Source organism: Salmo salar, chromosome ssa15 (genome assembly GCF_905237065.1).
Source record: "Salmo salar chromosome ssa15, Ssal_v3.1, whole genome shotgun sequence".
In the NCBI taxonomy this organism is placed as follows: domain Eukaryota; kingdom Metazoa; phylum Chordata; class Actinopteri; order Salmoniformes; family Salmonidae; genus Salmo; species Salmo salar.
This window is the reverse complement of record NC_059456.1, coordinates 79,510,790-79,529,312: the sequence shown is the minus strand read 5'-3', so window position 1 is coordinate 79,529,312 and position 18,523 is coordinate 79,510,790. Positions and strand designations below refer to the sequence as shown.

At 42.9% G+C, this 18,523-nt stretch overlaps 1 protein-coding gene across 10 annotated transcripts in view; it reads left to right on the top strand.

Annotated features, from left to right (window-relative positions):
- ube4b (ubiquitination factor E4B, UFD2 homolog (S. cerevisiae)) overlaps positions 1-18,523 on the top strand; it is a 51,574-nt gene extending 33,051 nt beyond the window's left edge. For 6 of the 10 annotated variants that reach the window (XM_014145793.2, XM_014145792.2, XM_014145787.2 and 3 more), the window contains 15 exons: positions 159-257; positions 358-471; positions 745-943; positions 4,018-4,156; positions 6,045-6,144; positions 6,528-6,655; positions 7,131-7,229; positions 10,228-10,463; positions 10,744-10,870; positions 11,068-11,212; positions 11,317-11,451; positions 12,163-12,354; positions 13,704-13,878; positions 15,851-15,997; positions 16,911-18,523. In XM_014145793.2, the coding sequence (XP_014001268.1) occupies positions 159-257; positions 358-471; positions 745-943; positions 4,018-4,156; positions 6,045-6,144; positions 6,528-6,655; positions 7,131-7,229; positions 10,228-10,463; positions 10,744-10,870; positions 11,068-11,212; positions 11,317-11,451; positions 12,163-12,354; positions 13,704-13,878; positions 15,851-15,997; positions 16,911-16,978 (2,103 nt within the window). In that variant the 3' untranslated portion in view covers positions 16,979-18,523. Of the gene's footprint in view, positions 1-158; positions 258-357; positions 472-744; positions 944-4,017; positions 4,157-6,044; positions 6,145-6,527; positions 6,656-7,130; positions 7,230-10,227; positions 10,464-10,743; positions 10,871-11,067; positions 11,213-11,316; positions 11,452-12,162; positions 12,355-13,703; positions 13,879-15,850; positions 16,016-16,910 lie in introns of all 10 variants that reach the window. The other 4 variants (XM_014145784.2, XM_014145783.2, XM_014145786.2 and 1 more) reach the window with 1 other exon arrangement.

Genomic DNA, 18,523 nt, shown 5'->3' with positions numbered 1-18,523 from the left:
TATCCAATAATATGCAAATATTTGACTCTGGGCCTGAGTATTAGGCAGTTTACTCTGGGCACGCTTTTCATCCGAAAATGAAAATACTGCCCCCTATACCTTAAAAAGTTAACCAGCAAAGAAATTACTTCATTTGTTTGGGGTCTTTTCCCCCTCAGTCCAAAGTTGGTGACAAGTACTTCTCGGGCCCTGCGATCACCACAGAGAACACTCGCGTGGTCAGCCAATCCCTGCAGCACTACCTGGAATCAGCCCGGGTAAGTCCCGCCCCACTGGGTCTATCATGGCTTGTCATTTGCCCAAGTATACTTCCCTCAATTTGGCATGACAATTATTTTTTGTGTTCTTCTTTGCCAGGGTGAAATGTTTAAAATCCTCCACAACGTCCTACTGAACGGAGAGACAAGAGAGGTAGCTCTCAACTACATGGCAGCTCTGGTCAACCGCAATGTGAAGAAAGCCCAGATGCAGGTAAAGTGATCTTATCCTATATTCATTAATCTAGGAAATGTCTGAATTGAGGGTTTCTAATGCGACCATTTCAAGCTAGAATATCTGGCCCCAAAGTCTGAATAGACCCAATGCTATTCTAGCACATAATCTCCCCACTCTCCCTACCTTTCCTGTTAGAACAGTGAAAGACTATCTGGAAAAGTGGGACTGCCCCACTCCTTAAATAACAAAAAACTGAATTGAGCTGTTCTTTATTTCGTATCTTCCCTTTCTCCCCTCATCCTTTCGCAGACGGACGACAAGCTGGTGTCCACGGACGGCTTCATGATCAACTTCCTGTCGGTGCTGCAGCAGCTGAGCATGAAGATCAAGCTGGAGACGGTGGACCCCTATTATATCTTCCACCCGCACTGCCGCCTGCATGTCAGCCCCGAGGAGACCCGGCTCAAGGCCACCATGGAAGAGCTCAAGACCTGGCTGGCCGAGATGTGTGAGTGGACACTGTAGATAATATAACAGAGCCTCTATGCATTCGAAAGGAACAATTTGTCTGCTCTTTATCTATGAGGACACCACCATCGACGTCATAATATTAACAACAATGACGATAATGAGTAATGTATTATGTTGATCACACCTAGGTTAATGTGGTATTTGTTTTCTTTCAAACGCTTAAGCTGGAGTGTCACGAGGATGGGGTTAGCACTTTTGGGACTATTCCATTGGTTCTTTTGTGCCAGACAAGCTCAATCAAATGCAGTTAAAGTATTTGAAAAAAACTAAAGTATTTGTGTGGTTTAGTTGCAATTATTAAGTGAACTTCCATAGTGCGTTTTTAAAGTTGCTTTGTGTGCGTCCTGACCATATTCACATAGAAATGTTAGTTGTCAATCTATTATTCACATTGAAAGCAAGTCTAATAAGCGGTAGATCTGTTCTATGTGCACTGTTTCTATGCTTCCTTAAATTTTTGTTTACTTTTAGCAACCAGGCAATGGCGGAGTGATTTCTACATATTCAGTGTTGCCCCGCCGCTGCTAAATCGTTGCCGCCACTCAAAAAAAATGTTTTTTGCTGAGACACACTTTTAAAGGGATAGTGCGAGATTTTGCCAATCAAGCCCCTTTTCTACGTACCTAGAGTCAGATGAACTCATGGATACCATTTTTATGTCTCTGCGTGCAGTTTGAAGTAAGTTGCTTACTAGCATTACCACCAATGGAAGTCTATACGAACAGCTAGTATGCCCGTGAAGCTACCTTAAACTTCCTTCAAACTGCATGTAGAGCAGTGTTTCCTCTGGAAAAATGTGTAGCAGTGGGGGGAAAGGTCGCGGAGGGGATGGCGTTTTTGAGGTAGGGTGTCATTTTACCACAACTGTAACCCTACAATTGACTCATGTTACATTTAGCCCCACTCTTCCGTATGCGCTCACAGCGAATTGTGGAGCTGGTAACGTACTTAACCATGCCGCTGCTAAAAACTACATTGCGACTAATTGGTTACTACTTCTTCTACTGAAGGCTACGATCAACTACACTGCTCAAAAAAATAAAGGGAACACTTAAACAACACATCCTAGATCTGAATGAAAGAAATAATCTTCTTAAATACTTTTTTCTTTACATAGTTGAATGTGCTGACAACAAAATCACACAAAGATAATCAATGGAAATCCAATTTATCAACCCATGGAGGTCTGGATTTGGAGTCACACTCAAAATTAAAGTGGAAAACCACACTACAGGCTGATCCAACTTTGATGTAATGTCCTTAAAACAAGTCAAAATGAGGCTCAGTAGTGTGTGTGGCCTCCACGTGCCTGTATGACCTCCCTACAATGCCTGGGCATGCTCCTGATGAGGTGGCGGATGGTCTCCTGAGGGATCTCCTCCCAGACCTGGACTAAAGCATCCGCCAACTCCTGGACAGTCTGTGGTGCAACGTGGCGTTGGTGGATGGAGCGAGACATGATGTCCCAGATGTGCTCAATTGGATTCAGGTCTGGGGAACGGGCGGGCCAGTCCATAGCATCAATGCCTTCCTCTTGCAGGAACTGCTGACACACTCCAGCCACATGAGGTCTAGCATTGTCTTGCATTAGGAGGAACCCAGGGCCAACCGCACCAGCATATGGTCTCACAAGGGGTCTGAAGATCTCATCTCGGTACCTAATGGCAGTCAGGCTACCTCTGGCGAGCACATGGAGGGCTGTGCGGCCCCCCAAAGAAATGCCACCCCACACCATGACTGACCCACCGCCAAACCGGTCATGCTGGAGGATGTTGCAGGCAGCAGAACGTTCTCCACGGCGTCTCCAGACTCTGTCACGTCTGTCACGTGCTCAGTGTGAACCTGCTTTCATCTGTGAAGAGCACAGGGCGCCAGTGGTGAATTTGCCAATCTTGGTGTTCTCTGGCAAATGCCAAACGTCCTGCACGGTGTTGGGCTGTAAGCACAACCCCCACCTGTGGATGTCGGGCCCTCATTCCACCCTCATGGAGTCTGTTTCTGACCGTTTGAGCAGACACATGCACATTTGTGGCCTGCTGGAGGTCATTTTGTAGGGCTCTGGCAGTGCTCCTCCTGCTCCTCCTTGCACAAAGGCGGAGGTAGCGGTCCTGCTGCTGGGTTGTTGCCCTCCTACGGCCTCCTCCACGTTTCCTGATGTACTGGCCTGTCTCCTGGTAGCACCTCCATGCTCTGGACACTACGCTGACAGACACAGCAAACCTTCTTGCCACAGCTCGCATTGATGTGCCATCCTGGATGAGCTGCACTACCTGAGCCACTTGTGTGGGTTGTAGACTCCGTCTCATGCTACCACTAGAGTGAAAGCACCGCCAGCATTTAAAAGTGACCAAAACATGAGCCAGGAAGCATAGGAACTGAGAAGTGGTCTGTGGTCCCCACCTGCAGAACCACTCCTTTATTGGGGTGTCTTGCTAATTGCCTATAATTTCCACCTGTTGTCTATTCCATTTGCACAACAGCATGTGAAATTTATTGTCAATCAGTGTTGCTTCCTAAGTGGACAGTTTGATTTCACAGAAGTGTGATTGACTTGGAGTTACATTGTGTTGTTTAAGTGTTCCCTTTATTTTTTTGAGCAGTATATTTCTAAAAGTCACTCCCTCTACTACACCAGCCTAGATTTTTCAACACTAACAAACTTTTAAACTTCTTCCACTAGATTCATCATCATATTTCTCTCCCAAAATGATAGCCAAATCTTTTCTGATTCTTTGAGTAAAAGTGTAGTAGTCTGAGTCTGGTTGTATGTGATCTAGTAGTCTATCAAAGTAATCAAACCAGATATTTGTATATATTTAACATTGACTATATTTCACTAAAGTAAAACGTTTCAAACTTCAACTACCACAAAAATACTTTTAAGGTTCTGAAGGAGGTCACAGTTATTTCATGGAAAATTACAAAATCACCATCTACCGTAGTTAATTATTGTTATTATTATTAGTATTACCTGCCAAATTGACAAACTGGATGTGCCATTCACCTACCTGAAAGTTTCCTAATTGTTGTCCAAATTGTTTTTGTTGACAGACAACGACCCCTCCAAGTTCTCTGAGCCCAAGTTCCCCACAGAGTGTTTCTTTCTGACGCTGCACACCCACCACCTGTCCATCCTACCGGGCTGCCGACGCTACATCCGCAGGCTGAGAGCTATCCGCGAGCTCAACAGGTACATGCACACTCACACACATGAGGACAAGTGGCCACAGCCACTCAAACAACCTGGGACTAGTTGTCATTTTCAGCCCGACATTTTCAGCCCGACACTAGTTGTCATTTTGCCTATAGCAAAATGATACACCTGATTTAAGCTAGTTATTACATGCTAAATGTTTATGATCAGTGACAGATGAGTAGAAGAATAGATGAGCTACCACCTCCACTTATTTTCCCATCCAGAGATCAATTAACCATAAATTCAGAAGGAGATTCAGTAAAACAATGTCACATTGATTGATTATCAGGCTTTTGGTCGAGGAGTATAGACTACTATGGAATTGAAGAGCAAAATCCCCTTAAGCTATATAACATGCTAGCAAAATGATCTGATCAGTGCTGATATACACTGAACAAAAATATAAAAAACAAAATGCCATAGATGTTTTAATAGAGCGCGCAATTGGCATGCTGTTTGTCCACCAGAGCTGTTGCCAGAGAATTGAATGTTAATTTCTCTACCATAAGCCGCCTCAACATCGTTTTAGAGAATTTGGCAGTACGTCAAACCGACCTCACAACCGCCGACCACGTGTAACCATGCCAGCCCAGGACCTCCACTTTCGGCTTCTTCACCTGCGGGATCATCTGAGACCAGCCACCCAGACAGCTGATGAAACTGAGGAGTATTTCTGTCTGTAATAAAGCCCTTTTGTGTTGAAAAACAAATTCTGATTGGCTAGGCCTGGCTCACTCATGGTTCCGCCACCTGCCTGGTCATGTGAAATCGATAGATTAGGCCCTAATGAATTTATTTCCTTATGTAACTGTAACTCAGTAAAATCTTTGAAATTGTGGCATGCTGTGTTTTTAATGATTTCTGTTCAATATTTGAGCAAACTAGACTGAAGATGATCATGAGCACTCGGCTCAAGTTAGCTAACATTTTTCCAGCATAATTGTAACCAAATATAATGGAAATTCTGTGGAGAATCTCAGATTTTTGTTATCACGAGTCCCCACACTTGTCTCAAAGCAGCTTGATGGCGCTGACCAAATCAAAACGGTGCTGAAATATCAAGCTGGCCACACATGGCTATTGCTTTAAATGTATTATAATGGTTGGATATGACTTTGGGAGTTCCAGTAAGAAACCATTTGATACATAACTTCATTTGCATTAGCCTATAACCTATTCCAATATTTGCGTTATTCAGTTGATCATAACTAGGCCTAAGGTGAGTTTTCCACTCTCATCGCATTTCTAAGACAAGGGCTGTTTCCAAGTCTTCTCACTCCACTGCTGCCCACCTCCACCGCATTGTCCTCAACACCAGTTTAAATCAATATGCTGTTTTCTAGAAATACTGCGTTTTTTGGGGGGTTCGGGCTCATTACATTTCTGTGATGTTGGACCAGGCCTGGGCTCGGGGCTTCAGCTCACCAGGCGTGGGTAATACTGGACTCCAATTTTCAGACCCTATGACAACTCTACATGGGACCATAGAATTAAGATGTCCATCTCAAGAAATGAGTTTTCGGAGAGATTTGGCTTCCGAGTTCCAAAAAGTTCCAAATGTAATTTGGTAATCAACCAGTGAAATTTCAAAATGTAAATGTGTTCATACATTAGTGAGGAGCTCATTGTTACATTTCATTGGTGATCATTTGATACATTATTGGCCTATGAGCGGAGATGATTTCATTGTGTTAAGGTGTGTATGTAGTGTATTAGTGAGTATATGAAGGCTGGAGTGTATTCACTAGGCTGCCAACATTAAGAACATTGACTGAAACAGGGAGCGACAAGCTGAAGTTGTCCAAGAAAGGCTTGTTTTTGTTATCCGTTGCAAGATGTTTTGAGTACTAATGAATGCGACCCTGTTTTGTTGGCATGGCAGGACCGTGGAGGAGCTGAAGAACAGTGAGAGCCAGTGGAAGGACTCTCCGCTGGCCAGCCGACACCGAGAGATGCTAAAGAGATGCAAAACCCAGCTCAAGGTTCGCTAAGATATTTTTCTTTATTATTATTATTATTTTTTAAATCTGCCCCCCACTGTTTTCAGGCTGGTAGGACTTAATCCACTCTCATCTGCTTGTGTTCTGCTTGTCATAGGTGATAATGTTTTGGTAAATTGTAAGTGTAAAAACTCGATTTCCTATTCCAATCCCGCGCCATAGTTTTTTTTCCAAATCATCCGTTTTGATTAATTTCTTCGACTTTTATCTATTTTTTTTTTTTATTCTTAATTTTTTTATTTTTTATTTTTTTTTTTTAACTGAAATTAGTGTTGCGAACAAGAAAATAAATAATTTCAACTCGTCATGAGTTAAGGACAATATTCACCAAAAACCCTTCTATCTTTGATATTTGGCCCTGACAGAAACTGGTGCGCTCCAAAGCCTGTGCCGACGCGGGGCTTCTGGATGAGAACCTTTTACGCAGATGTCTGCAGTTCTACAGTATGGTCATTCAGCTCATCCTACGCATGGTGGATCCCGCCTACCCACAGTAAGACACTGCCACAACCAGGAACTGTTTTAATGCTACAAAATGAGTTCATAGCTTACTTTATGTCATATCTGTCATAATTAAAGGGATTGTGTGAGATTTTAGCAATCAATCCCTTTTTCTACCTAACCAGTCAGATGAATTCATCGATACCATGTTTGGCTCTGCGTGCAGTTTGAAGGAAGTTGAAGGTAGTTTTGCGAACCAGTCATTGTCCTAAAGCTAGTTACCAATTGCACTAGCTCTAGTTAGCAACTGCCTTAATACTGCACGCAGGCATAAAAATGGTATCCATGGGTAAGTAGAAAAATAGTTGCCAAAATCTCGCACAATTCCTTTAAACTGAGGGATGCAACTTTTTTTACTAAACTGATAATTATATTATTTAAATGTTTATATTAGATTTAGCTTTGTTATTGTTTGACATGCATAAAGTGGATCAAAAACTCATATTCCTGCCTTCCCTTTGTTGCAGCATGAGTCTACCGCTGAATCCGGAGATTCCCAAAAGCTTTGCTGCTCTGCCAGAGTTTTACATTGAAGATGTGGCCGAGTTCCTGCTTTTCGTTGTGCAGTAAGTCGATAGATCGATTGTAATTGCACAAGGCCAGACAAATACCCAAGAGTGGGATTGTTGGTGTCTATTTACCCCGTTTTACCTAAAGCAAATGATTAGTTCCGTCTTTTATACATTTCTTGGAGAATTGTTTCCTAAAATGTTAACTTCAAAGGGATGTGGCGTGAGTAGGGCCAAGAGGATTTCCTGACCATGTGACCCGACCTGGAGAAACTCCTGGCTCTCTCCATTCTCTTTCCTATATTAATAAATACATGAGGAGGACCATCCTCCTTTTCATCCCTAGAAAAGCTTCCTCTTGAGTTTTTCTCAATTACTCTCCCCCTTGATTCTTGCGTACGCTCTCCTCGCCTTTTTTCTTAAACCGCATTGGAGGAGAGGATCCAAGGTCCCTTCCCTCTGACCTTCTCCACCAATATGTTTTGAGGAGGCGGTGAGCAGAGAGTTTGCGAGGAATCAAGGAAAGATTAATTGTTTTTAACACCCCTTCCAAATGGCTAGTTACACAATATGTATAAAAGGTGGTATACCTGCTAAAAAATTGTACACTGAACAAAAATATAAACGCAATATTCAAGAATTTCACAGTTCATATAATTGAAATAAATTCATTAGGCCCTAGTCTATGGATTTCACATGACTGGGAATACAGATATGCTTCTGTTGGTAACAGATACCTTTAAAAAAAGGTAAGGGTGTGCATCAGAAAACCAGTTAGTATCTGGCGTGACCACCATTTGCCTCATGCAGCGCGACACATCTCCTTCACATAGAGTTGATCAGGCTGTTGATTGTGGCCTGTGGAATGTTGTCCCACTCTTCAATGGCTGTGCAAAGTTGCTGGATATTGGCGGGAACTGGAACATGCTGTCGTACACATCGATCCAGAGCATCCCAAACAGGCTCAATGGGTGACATGTCTGGTGAGTATGCAGGCCATCGAAGAACTGACATTTTCAGCTTACAGAAATTGTGTACAGATCCTTGCGACATGGGGCTGTGCATCATCATGCTGAAACATGAGGTGATGGCAGCGGATGAATTTCATCACGGTATCTCTCTGCATTCAAATTGCCATTGATAAAATGCAATTGTGTTCATTGTCCGTAGCTTACCATAACCCCACCGCCACCTTGCTCACAACGTTGACATCAGCAAACAGCTTGCCCACACGACGCAATACACAATGTCTGGCATCTGCCCGGTACATTTGAAACCGAGATTCATCCGTGAAGAGCACACTTCTCCAGCATGCCAGTGGCCATCGAAGTTCAACATTTGTCCACAGAAGTCGGTTACTATGCCGAACTGCAGTCAGGTCAAGACCCTGGTGAGGATGACGAGCACGCAGATGAGCTTCCCTGAGACGGTTTCTGACAGTTTGTGCAGAAATTCTTCAGTTGTGCAAACCCAGTTTCATCAGCTGTCCGGGTGGCTCATTTCAGACCATCCTGCAGGTGAAGAAGTCGGATGTGAAAGTCCTGGGCTGGCGTGGTTGGACGCACTGCCAAGTTTTCTAACGTTCAACATTAAATTCTCTAGCAACAGCTCTGGTGGACATTCCTGCAGTCAGCATTCCAATTGCACGCTCCATCAACTTGAGACATCTGTAGCATGGTGTTGTGATAACTTCATGTTTTAAAGTGGCCTTTTATTGTCCAAAGCAGAAGGTGCATCAGTGTAATGATCATGCTGTTTAATCAGTTTATTGGTATGCCACACCGGTCAGGTGGATGGATTATCTTGGCAAAAGAGAATTGCTCACTAACAGGGACGTAAACAAATTTGTGCACTAAATTTGAGAGAAATAAGCATGTTGTGCGTATGGACAATTTCAGGGATCTTTTATTTCAGCTCATGAAACATGGGACCAATACTTTACATGTTGCGTTTTATTTTTGTTCAGTATGCGTGTTCTTTTGCCCATCTTAATATTTTATTTTTATTGGCCAGTCTGAGATATGGCTTTTTCTTTGCAACTCTGCCTAGCAGGCCAGCATCCCGGAGTCACCTCTTCAAATCAAATTTATTTATATAGCCCTTCGTACATCAGCTGATATCTCAAAGTGCTGTACAGAAACCCAGCCTAAAACCCCAAACAGCAAGCAATGCATGTGAAAGAAGCACGGTGGCTAGGAAAAACTCCCTAGGAAGGCCAAAAACCTAGGAAGAAACCTCTTCACTGTTGACGTTGAGACTGGTGTTTTGCGGGTACTATTTAATGAAGCTGCCAATTGAGGACTTGTGAGGCGTCTGTTTCTCAAACTAGACACTCTAATATACTTGTTCTCTTGCTCAGTTGTGCACCGGGACCTCCCGCTCCTCTTTCTATTCTGGTTAGAGCCAGTTTGCGCTGTTCTCTGAAGGGAGTAGTACACAGCGTTGTATGAGATCTTCAATTTCTTGGTAATTTCTCGCATGGAATAGCCTTCATTTCTCAGAACAAGAATAGACTGACGAGTTTCAGAAGAATGTCCATTGTTTCTGGACATTTTAAGCCTGTAATCGAACCCACAAATGCTGATGCTCCAGATACTCAACTAGTCTAAAGAAGGGCTGTTTTATTGCTTTAAATCAGCACAACCGTTTTCAGCTGTGCTAACATAATTGCAAAAGGGGTTTCTAATGATCAATTAGCCTTTTTAAAATTATAAACTTGGATTAGCTAACACAACGTGCCATTGGAACACAGGAGTGATGGTTGCTGTTAATGGGCCTCTGTACGCCTATGTAGATATTCCATAAAAAATCTGCCGTTTCCAGCTACAATAGTCATTTACAACATTAACAATGTCTACACTGTATTTCTGATCAATTTTATGTTATTTTAATGGACACAATGTGCTTTTCTTTCAAAAACAATGACATTTCTAAGTGACCCCAAACTTGAAATATATGGGGGGTCATATAAAATTACATGTATTTTTTGAAAAGCTATCTTCTGTGAAAATGGCTTTTGACTGACGCTTAGCATCCCCTTTCTATCCCCCGCCAGGTATTCCCCTCAGGTCCTGTATGAGCCCTGCGTCCAGGACATTGTCACTTTTCTGGTGGTGTTCATCTGCAGTCAGAACTACATCCGGAACCCCTACCTGATCGCCAAGCTGGTGGAGGTGCTTTTTGTCACCAACCCGGCGGTGCAGCTGCGCACCCAGCGCTTTTCCGAGATGATGGAGAACCACCCCCTGTCCGTCAAACAGTTGGTCCCGGCCCTCATGAAGTTCTACACAGGTGTGACTACTTGGCGCAGCATTTCGGGAGGGGCAGAACTAGACACATTGCACAATTTTAACACTTTTGCGTGAACATAAACTTTTTATTGTGCTGGCTTGGATATTTTCTTCACATTGTTCTTTCCAGCATGGTTCCATCAACTGTAGTGGATGTGTAACACACCATCACAGTACGGCTCGGCTTGGCTCCACTCAGTAGTGTGCAAAAGCTATTAGAGTGGAGTCAAGTGCACTGATTCTCACATGCAACTGACTCTTGTGTGCCTTCCTGTCCACAGATGTGGAGCACACCGGTGCCACCAGCGAGTTCTACGATAAGTTCACGATCCGCTACCACATCAGCACCATCTTCAAGAGCCTCTGGCAGAACATGGGCCACCACGGCACATTCCTGGAGGAGTTCAAGTAAGTGGGCTAGAATCAAAACTTAATAGGTATTGTCATCAGATAAATACTATGGTGATAGCCTGGTCTAAAAAGGTGCCCACTGTCCGGTCATGCTGAATGCTACATGTAAAATGTACTCCGACTCAGTTTGTGTGACTTCGACTTGCTTCCGAAGGCCTCCGAGTTAGTGAATCCATCTGTTTATTCCCCTGTAGCTCTGGCAAGCAGTTTGTGCGCTACATCAACATGTTGATCAACGACACCACCTTCCTGCTGGACGAGAGCCTGGAGTCCCTAAAGCGCATCCACGAGGTCCAGGAGGAGATGAAGAACAAGGAGCAGTGGGATCAGCTTCCCAGGGTCAGTACAGAATTACCGGGGGGGAAAACATGAACGTATTACGAAGCGCTTATTAACGTGTTACAAAGTGCCGTTATAATTCCTTACGACTCTTTCTCCCTCAGGAGCAGCAGCAGAGCCGCCAGTCCCAGCTGACCCAGGACGAGCGGGTGTCGCGCTCCTACCTGGCCCTGGCCACAGAGACTGTTGACATGTTCCACATCCTTACCAAGCAGGTCCAGAAGCCCTTCCTCCGGCCCGTAAGTACCACTCTGACCAGGGATCTAACATATTTTACTCATACTTTCCAGTCTATAAAGGGATAAATGGGTGCAAAAACATAGTTTGCAAATGTTGTATTCGACAAATATGCGGTCAGAAAGACTTTTACTGGTTGTCAACAGCCCCCACACAGCAGCCAAATAGAACATTGACCATATTTTTTTTTGCTGGTGTGCTCAAATGGGTAAAAAACGAAGGCCGTGGAGATGCTCTTTGAAAAGGGTAGTCTATAACTGGCAGAAAAACGGGAACGATGGTAACCACTTAGTAAACTGAAAAATGTATCGTGTGCTTACTTTTTACATCAAGGCACTTGTTGATTTGAAAAAGATTCTTCATTTTAAAAAGCCTTTGCATTTCGAGAGAAATATTTAAAAACATGAAAACAAACCAACTTGTTTGTGCTTGGTATCTGCCTTCATCCATTTTCTTCAAGAGTGCCATGGTGGGAAAAGTAAGCCTCACAAAAACAAAATCTAAGTGTTTTTTGTTTACTACGTGGTGGCCATCATTCCCTTTCTTTTTCTGCCAACAATAGAACATTACTGTGCAGCAGCATGGGAGGGATGGCAAAGTGATACATATTACTGTATAAAGCCTTCTTCAACAGTAACCATAAACCACTCCTATTCATGGGTGCAGACAATATTTTTTCCTTGTGACCTAACTCCCTGTTCTGTGCATTCCAGGAGCTGGGGCCTCGTCTGGCGGCCATGCTGAACTTTAACCTCCAGCAGCTTTGCGGGCCGAAGTGCCGGGACCTGAAGGTGGAGAACCCAGAGAAGTATGGTTTTGAGCCCAAAAAGCTCCTGGACCAGCTTACTGACATTTACCTGCAACTTGACTGTGCCCGCTTTGCCAAGGCCATCGCCGACGACCAGGTAAACTGTAGTAGTAGCACACCTGGCTTTCAAACATTTGGGAAATTGATTCAAATACTTTATCTGTGCCTGTTGTCGCTTGCCTTGTTTAATAAACCAATAGAATAAACCCACACTGCTAACCTCACCCATCTGGCACTCCAGGCAGGCTCAAGCAAACCGTCAAAGTATTTGAAAAGATTAAGTAATTGAACCCAGGTATGTGTAGTAGTAGGCCGCAATACATTTTTGTATGCATGCTCTACTGTATGTATTATCTATACTGTATAGTTTCACTGATGTACAGTATTACCAGGAAGATTATTTAAATGTTTTGACCATTCATGACAAATACATTTCTCATCTAATCTAAACCCCTGCTAAATAAAGCACGTTATACATTAAAACTAATCAGAACTTACTGCAACTTGATTGTTACACACAGAAATAGAATTACTAGAATGGACATTCCCATTCCAATCACGTTTTGCGATGGGTGGCCCAGCTATATTAAGTGTACCCATAGCAGTAAAGCAGGAAGTAAAAGCAGTTCTAGTTATTCTATTTTTATGGTTACACATGACATAAGGTATGTCATAATACCAGGTTTGGGTAAAATACTTATTTGATTACAAAATTCAAGGCATATTGTAGTAGTTAGCTACAATACAAATCCTGGGGAGAGAATGTGTACTGTCAGCGACTGTGCTCTCAGTACAGGCCATGCTGACCTTCTCAATGGTGAAGGGTCATAACGATGGAGGAATTTTGATGTCATTATTTTAGCACTATCCACTGAGTTTTTAAACAGTGCACAACATGGTTTAACGCACCGGGGGTGGAGGGAGGGGGTGGTGAGGGAGGGAGGGGGGGTGGTGAGGGAGGGAGGGAGGGAGGGAGGGAGGGAGGGAGGGAGGGGGTGGAGGGAGGGAGGGTGGGTGGGTGGAGGAGAGGGATGGTGGGGAGGGAGAGAACAATATACTTTTGAGGTTTTTCAATTTGGGTTCATATAGTGTGCTAATGACAATACAAAAAAGGTAACAGAGAGCAATGTACAATAAGGCGGACTAAGCAAACAAGGAAGTTGTGTTAAGTACATGGAGGCTGCCATCTCCATGCACCTCTGCTATTTTGTCATCATTTGGTAGAATGACACACTCGCATCCCAAAGCCTCTCAGGGATAATTCCTTCAAAATGTCATTCTATTCACTAGGAACCAAATAGAAGCAAACGGTGCAAAACTGGGCGGGATCTTCCTAAATTTGTCCAATAAAAAACGTTTATTTTTCTGTTGCAAAACGTTTTGCTGTGGTGTGTGGTAATAAATACACCCCAGGCTTACATGGTGTTCTTTCTCTCCCCTTTCCAGCGGTCGTACAGTCAAGAACTCTTTGAGGAAGTTATTTCCAAGATGACGAAAGCCGGCATCAAGTCTACCATCGCCATTGAAAAATTCAAGCTACTATCGGAGAAGGTGGAGGAGATAGTCGCAAGGAACTCTCAGTCCGAAATGGACTACAGTGACGCACCTGACGAGTTTAAAGGCAAGTGTTCAAACTTTGCAATGTTCAAACTTCACTTTCTAGTGTTTTGAAATCTTTATTTCTTGTGTTGTTACTAATTGCCCCTGACAGCAGCGGTATGTTCATTTTGATGCAACGTCCCAGTAAGACTTGAATTGTGCAGGCAGGGCACAGTTCTCTATGCCACATTAGTAGAGCACAGTGTCTGTTCTGTACAATACATTTCTATCTGCAATGTTCTAAACAGATTATTTTCATCACTTTTTTCAGGACTTGGATAAAGAGCTGACCCCAAGTCAGTTTGATTGGGACATAAAAGTAATGGGAAGACCCTCTATCGTGGTTAAATTTCTGACATTTTACGCAAAGACTGCTTAGATTGGGCTATCAAATAACCACTGATTTAATATACTCTGGGAGGGGAATGCAGGCCGCGTACTTCCTTTTGTGTGACTCAAACCCAAATCAAATTTTATTTGTCACATGCGCCAAATACAACAGTTGTAGACCTTAATGCAAATGACTTACTTACAAGCCCTTAACCAACAATGCAGTTTTAAGAACAATGAGAGTTAAGAAAATATTGACTAAATAAACAGAGTAACACAATAACGAGGCTATATACAGGAGGTACAGGTACTGAGTCAATGTGCGGGGGTACAGGTTAGTCAAGGTAATATGTACATGTAGGTAGGGGGTAAAGTGATTATGCATAGATAACAAACAGCGAGGAGCAGCAACAACATAAAAAGGGGGGGAGGGGGGGGGTCGATGCAAGTACTCCGGTACGTCTTGCCATGCAGTAGCAGAGAGAATAGTCTGACTAGGGTGACTGGAGTCTGACCATTTTTAGGGCCTTCCTCTGACACCGCCTGGTATAGAGGTCCTGGAGAGCCAGAAGCTTGGCCCAGATGTACTGGGCTGTACGCACTACCCTCTGTAGCACCTTGCAGTCGGATGCTGAGCAGTTGTCATACCACTCAGGATGCTCTCAACGGTGCAGCTGTAGAACTTTTTGAGTAACTGTCGGAGATCAGGCTTACCACAGTTGTCGTCAGGCAAACTTTCGTGGGTGAACAGGGAGTACAGAAGGGGACTAAGCACGCACCCCTGAGGGGCACCCGTGTTGAGGTTCAGCGTGGCAGATGTGTTGTTACCGACCCTTACCACCTGGGGGCGGCCCGTCAGGAAGTCCAAGATCTTGTTGCAGAGGGAGGTGTTTAGTCTCATGGTCCTTAGCTTAGTGATGGGCTTCGAGGGCACTATGGTGTTGAACGCTGAGCTGTAGTCAATGAACAGCATTCTCACTTAGGTGTTCATTTTGTCCAGTTGGGACAGGGCAGTGTGGCGTGCAATTGAGATTGCGTCTTCTGTGGATCTGAGGTGTCAACTTACTATCCCGGGTTAAAGAAAACCCTCAAGTTTTATTTTTAAGTGTGCAACATGTATAAAACCCTCAGACAGCAAACTCAAGATTTCAATATAAGGGATTGGGGGATACCTAGTCAGTTGTACAACTGATTGCATTCAACTGAAATGTGTCTTACACATTTAACCCAACCCTTCTGAATCAGATAGGACCCAGCATTTAATTTTAAGCTAATTTAATTGTCTTAATGATTTCCTTGCATGTGTTTCTGAGAAGTCTATGCTTTGATTTGAGAATACAGACACATGCATGGAAATATACTTGCAGACTGCGTAAAAACACTGTCTGAAGAGAGGAAAGTGTGTCGATTTTTGAATTTCATTAATATATTTTAAACTTTTTTTTTTTTCAACACCTCATTCAAATGCGACACAACATTGTTCTCTCACATCCTGGTAGGAATACTTTTACACAGCTCAAGGCAAATTTCTATATTTTTATTTTTGCACATCACATTTAATCCACAAAAAAAACGAATGTTGCGTAAATGGGAGGGCTGCAACGAAGGCAAATAAATACATAATTGAAGATACAAATTACATTTGTGTGTGTTTGTTTCCACAGACCCTCTGATGGACACCCTAATGACCGACCCTGTGATATTGCCCTCTGGGAACATCATGGACCGAGCCATCATCCTCCGCCACCTTCTCAACTCCCCCACTGACCCCTTCAACAGACAGCCACTCAACGAAAGCATGCTGGAGTCACGTATGTGTACACACACCGGTATCAATGTCATATCTACTTAAATTGCAACTCCCTATACTCATAGCCTGCCGTTCAAGATGTTAGTTTGATATGTGAGGAAAAGGAAGTACCCACCCGAAACAAATGTTACTTAATGAAAATTGAGACTTCTAAAGGCTTGGCGAACCGAACGAGTGTGCTCGCGTACACCCTTAAAATACCTTCGATTGAAAAACGAGAATACAGTAGTAGTACTGTTTGTTCATCATGTAACACCATAGCCAGAAAACACTTCCTCAAAATAATGAATTTAAGATATCTCAATAAATTGTCATAAGTTGATGCTTTTTGCAGAGGAGAATGTTTGGTGCAGTATTTCTCAAGTGAAAAATGTGCATGAAAACAGGTCTTCTATCGTTGAATGACAACAAACACTTAATTGAAGAATCGCTACTGTTGACCAATCAAGGACAAGGGTGTAGACTTCCGATTCCGGACTTTGGCTGAAGAAACCCTTGTCGAAGGCCAAAACAAATAAAAACATCACAAAATGTTGTCATAATATATGCATGAACCGTTTTGGATTGGATGCATTAAGAACAAATTCTTATTTTCAGTGACTGCCTAGGAACAGTGGGTTATCTGCCTTGTTCAGGGGCAGAACGACAGATTTTTACCTTGTCAGCTCGGGGATTCGATCTTGCAACCTTCTGGTTACTAGTCCAACGCTCTGACCACTAGGCTACCTGCCGCCCCCCGCCCCTTCTCAACTCTCTTGCTTAAAAACATTAATTAATTAATAAAGTGGACCAGCACTCGACAGTTGGAATTGAAGTATTTATTTTTTATTTTCTTTTAGGCAACACTTTATTAACTATGTGGGTCCCCATGGGTTTGTGCTCACATTCTGCTCTGTCATTGTCTTTATTCACAGTCCCTGAACTGAAGGAGAGGATCCAGGCATGGATGAGAGAGAAGCAAGGCCAGGGACGTTTCCTCTAATGACAGCCCAACTTCAACCCCCCCCGCCCCGCCGTCAGTAAGGGATGTTGCCACCATTAATTCACCATGCCTGAAGTAAATACCATCAAGAACGGGGGGAAACGCAAGAGAGAAATAAATGAAACCTGATTTTATTTTTCTTCCCTTTATCCTTATTTTCTCGGGTCATCATCTGAAGGCCCTTAGCTCTAAAATGAAACATAATAAAGTTAAGACTTTTAAAAGGTTTTTGCTCATGACTTTGTGTATATATCTACATATATACGTAACACTGCAAGGATAAGCAGTTGTCACAGCCTACAGGTCTTAGCAGCAGAATGCATTTCTTCATTCATTGTTTATTTTCCCTTGGTTTAGCAACATTATGTATACTTTATGTTAGCTGAATTATTACATTTCAACTTTATGAAGGGGCAGATACATTTAGGATTGGGATACATTTTGGTTGTCTTGGTGGTATAACTTTAAACAAGACATCGAAAAGAAAGTGGCTGAACTAATTCACAATATTGTTTATCATAACCATACAGTTTACAGCACAACATGCACACATCTTGTGCCGTTTGCTGACGAGGCTTGGGAAATGAGAATACATATTTAAAAATGTAGCTTGAAATGAACGTGCTAGATTGTCTTGTAGACAAACGAAAACTAATTGTGGGCTTAATTTGATGAAAGTGGTAAGTGAAGCATTAGTTTAAATTATGTATGGTTGGATAGTTTGGTTGTGTCTCCCTGTTGATGACATACAAGTGAATAAAATTTTGTTTGCATGGCCTATAGTTCAAAACCTCCCCAAGCGCCTCATGGCAAACCCTCTTACGATGGAGCAGAACGGTCACAAGACAATGTAAAGCATCTTTGTAGCATGAACACCATTAGAAAAACAGCAGGATATAGGAACACATCTCCCACCTCAAGATGTCTCTCAAAGCTCACTGTTTCTTAATCCTTACCCAGGTTGCTGACTTAAATGCCCAGACCCAATTTGCTCCGTCCCTCTCCTTAGCCCTAAACCTTTGAAGTTTGCAGATCTGAAGGGTCTGGAAAGGTATAAAATGTGTAGTGTAAATTGCTTTTACTTTATGGATTTGCAAACATCGAAGGGTCAGGGTCAAGGGGAAGGGGTAGGAAGTGAATTGGGAGTGGCTAACTGTAACCTAAGGTTCGCACACAACTCACCAAATGTTGATCTCAATGTTTTTCTATATGTAAAATCAGTTCGCAAATTAGGTTGAGGTGCCAAGTGCTCTCGGCCAGCAAATGTTATTTGTGCGTCTGAGCCCTTAAAGGAAAACTCTACTCAGCAAAATGCATCAACATGACGTGGCAAGTGAAACTTTGCTTCTTGATAGTCCAATATCTTAACTTGACTGCTGATATGCTAAACATTTTGGGACTGTATCAACAATTGACTAATGGAAAAAAATGCCAAAATAGTTTGAGTGGATTTTTCCTTTAACTGTACAGGAATTTGTTTATTTTACCCACATACCTGTTTTGGAATCCAGGACTTTGAATTGAAATAAATGATGATGCACACAG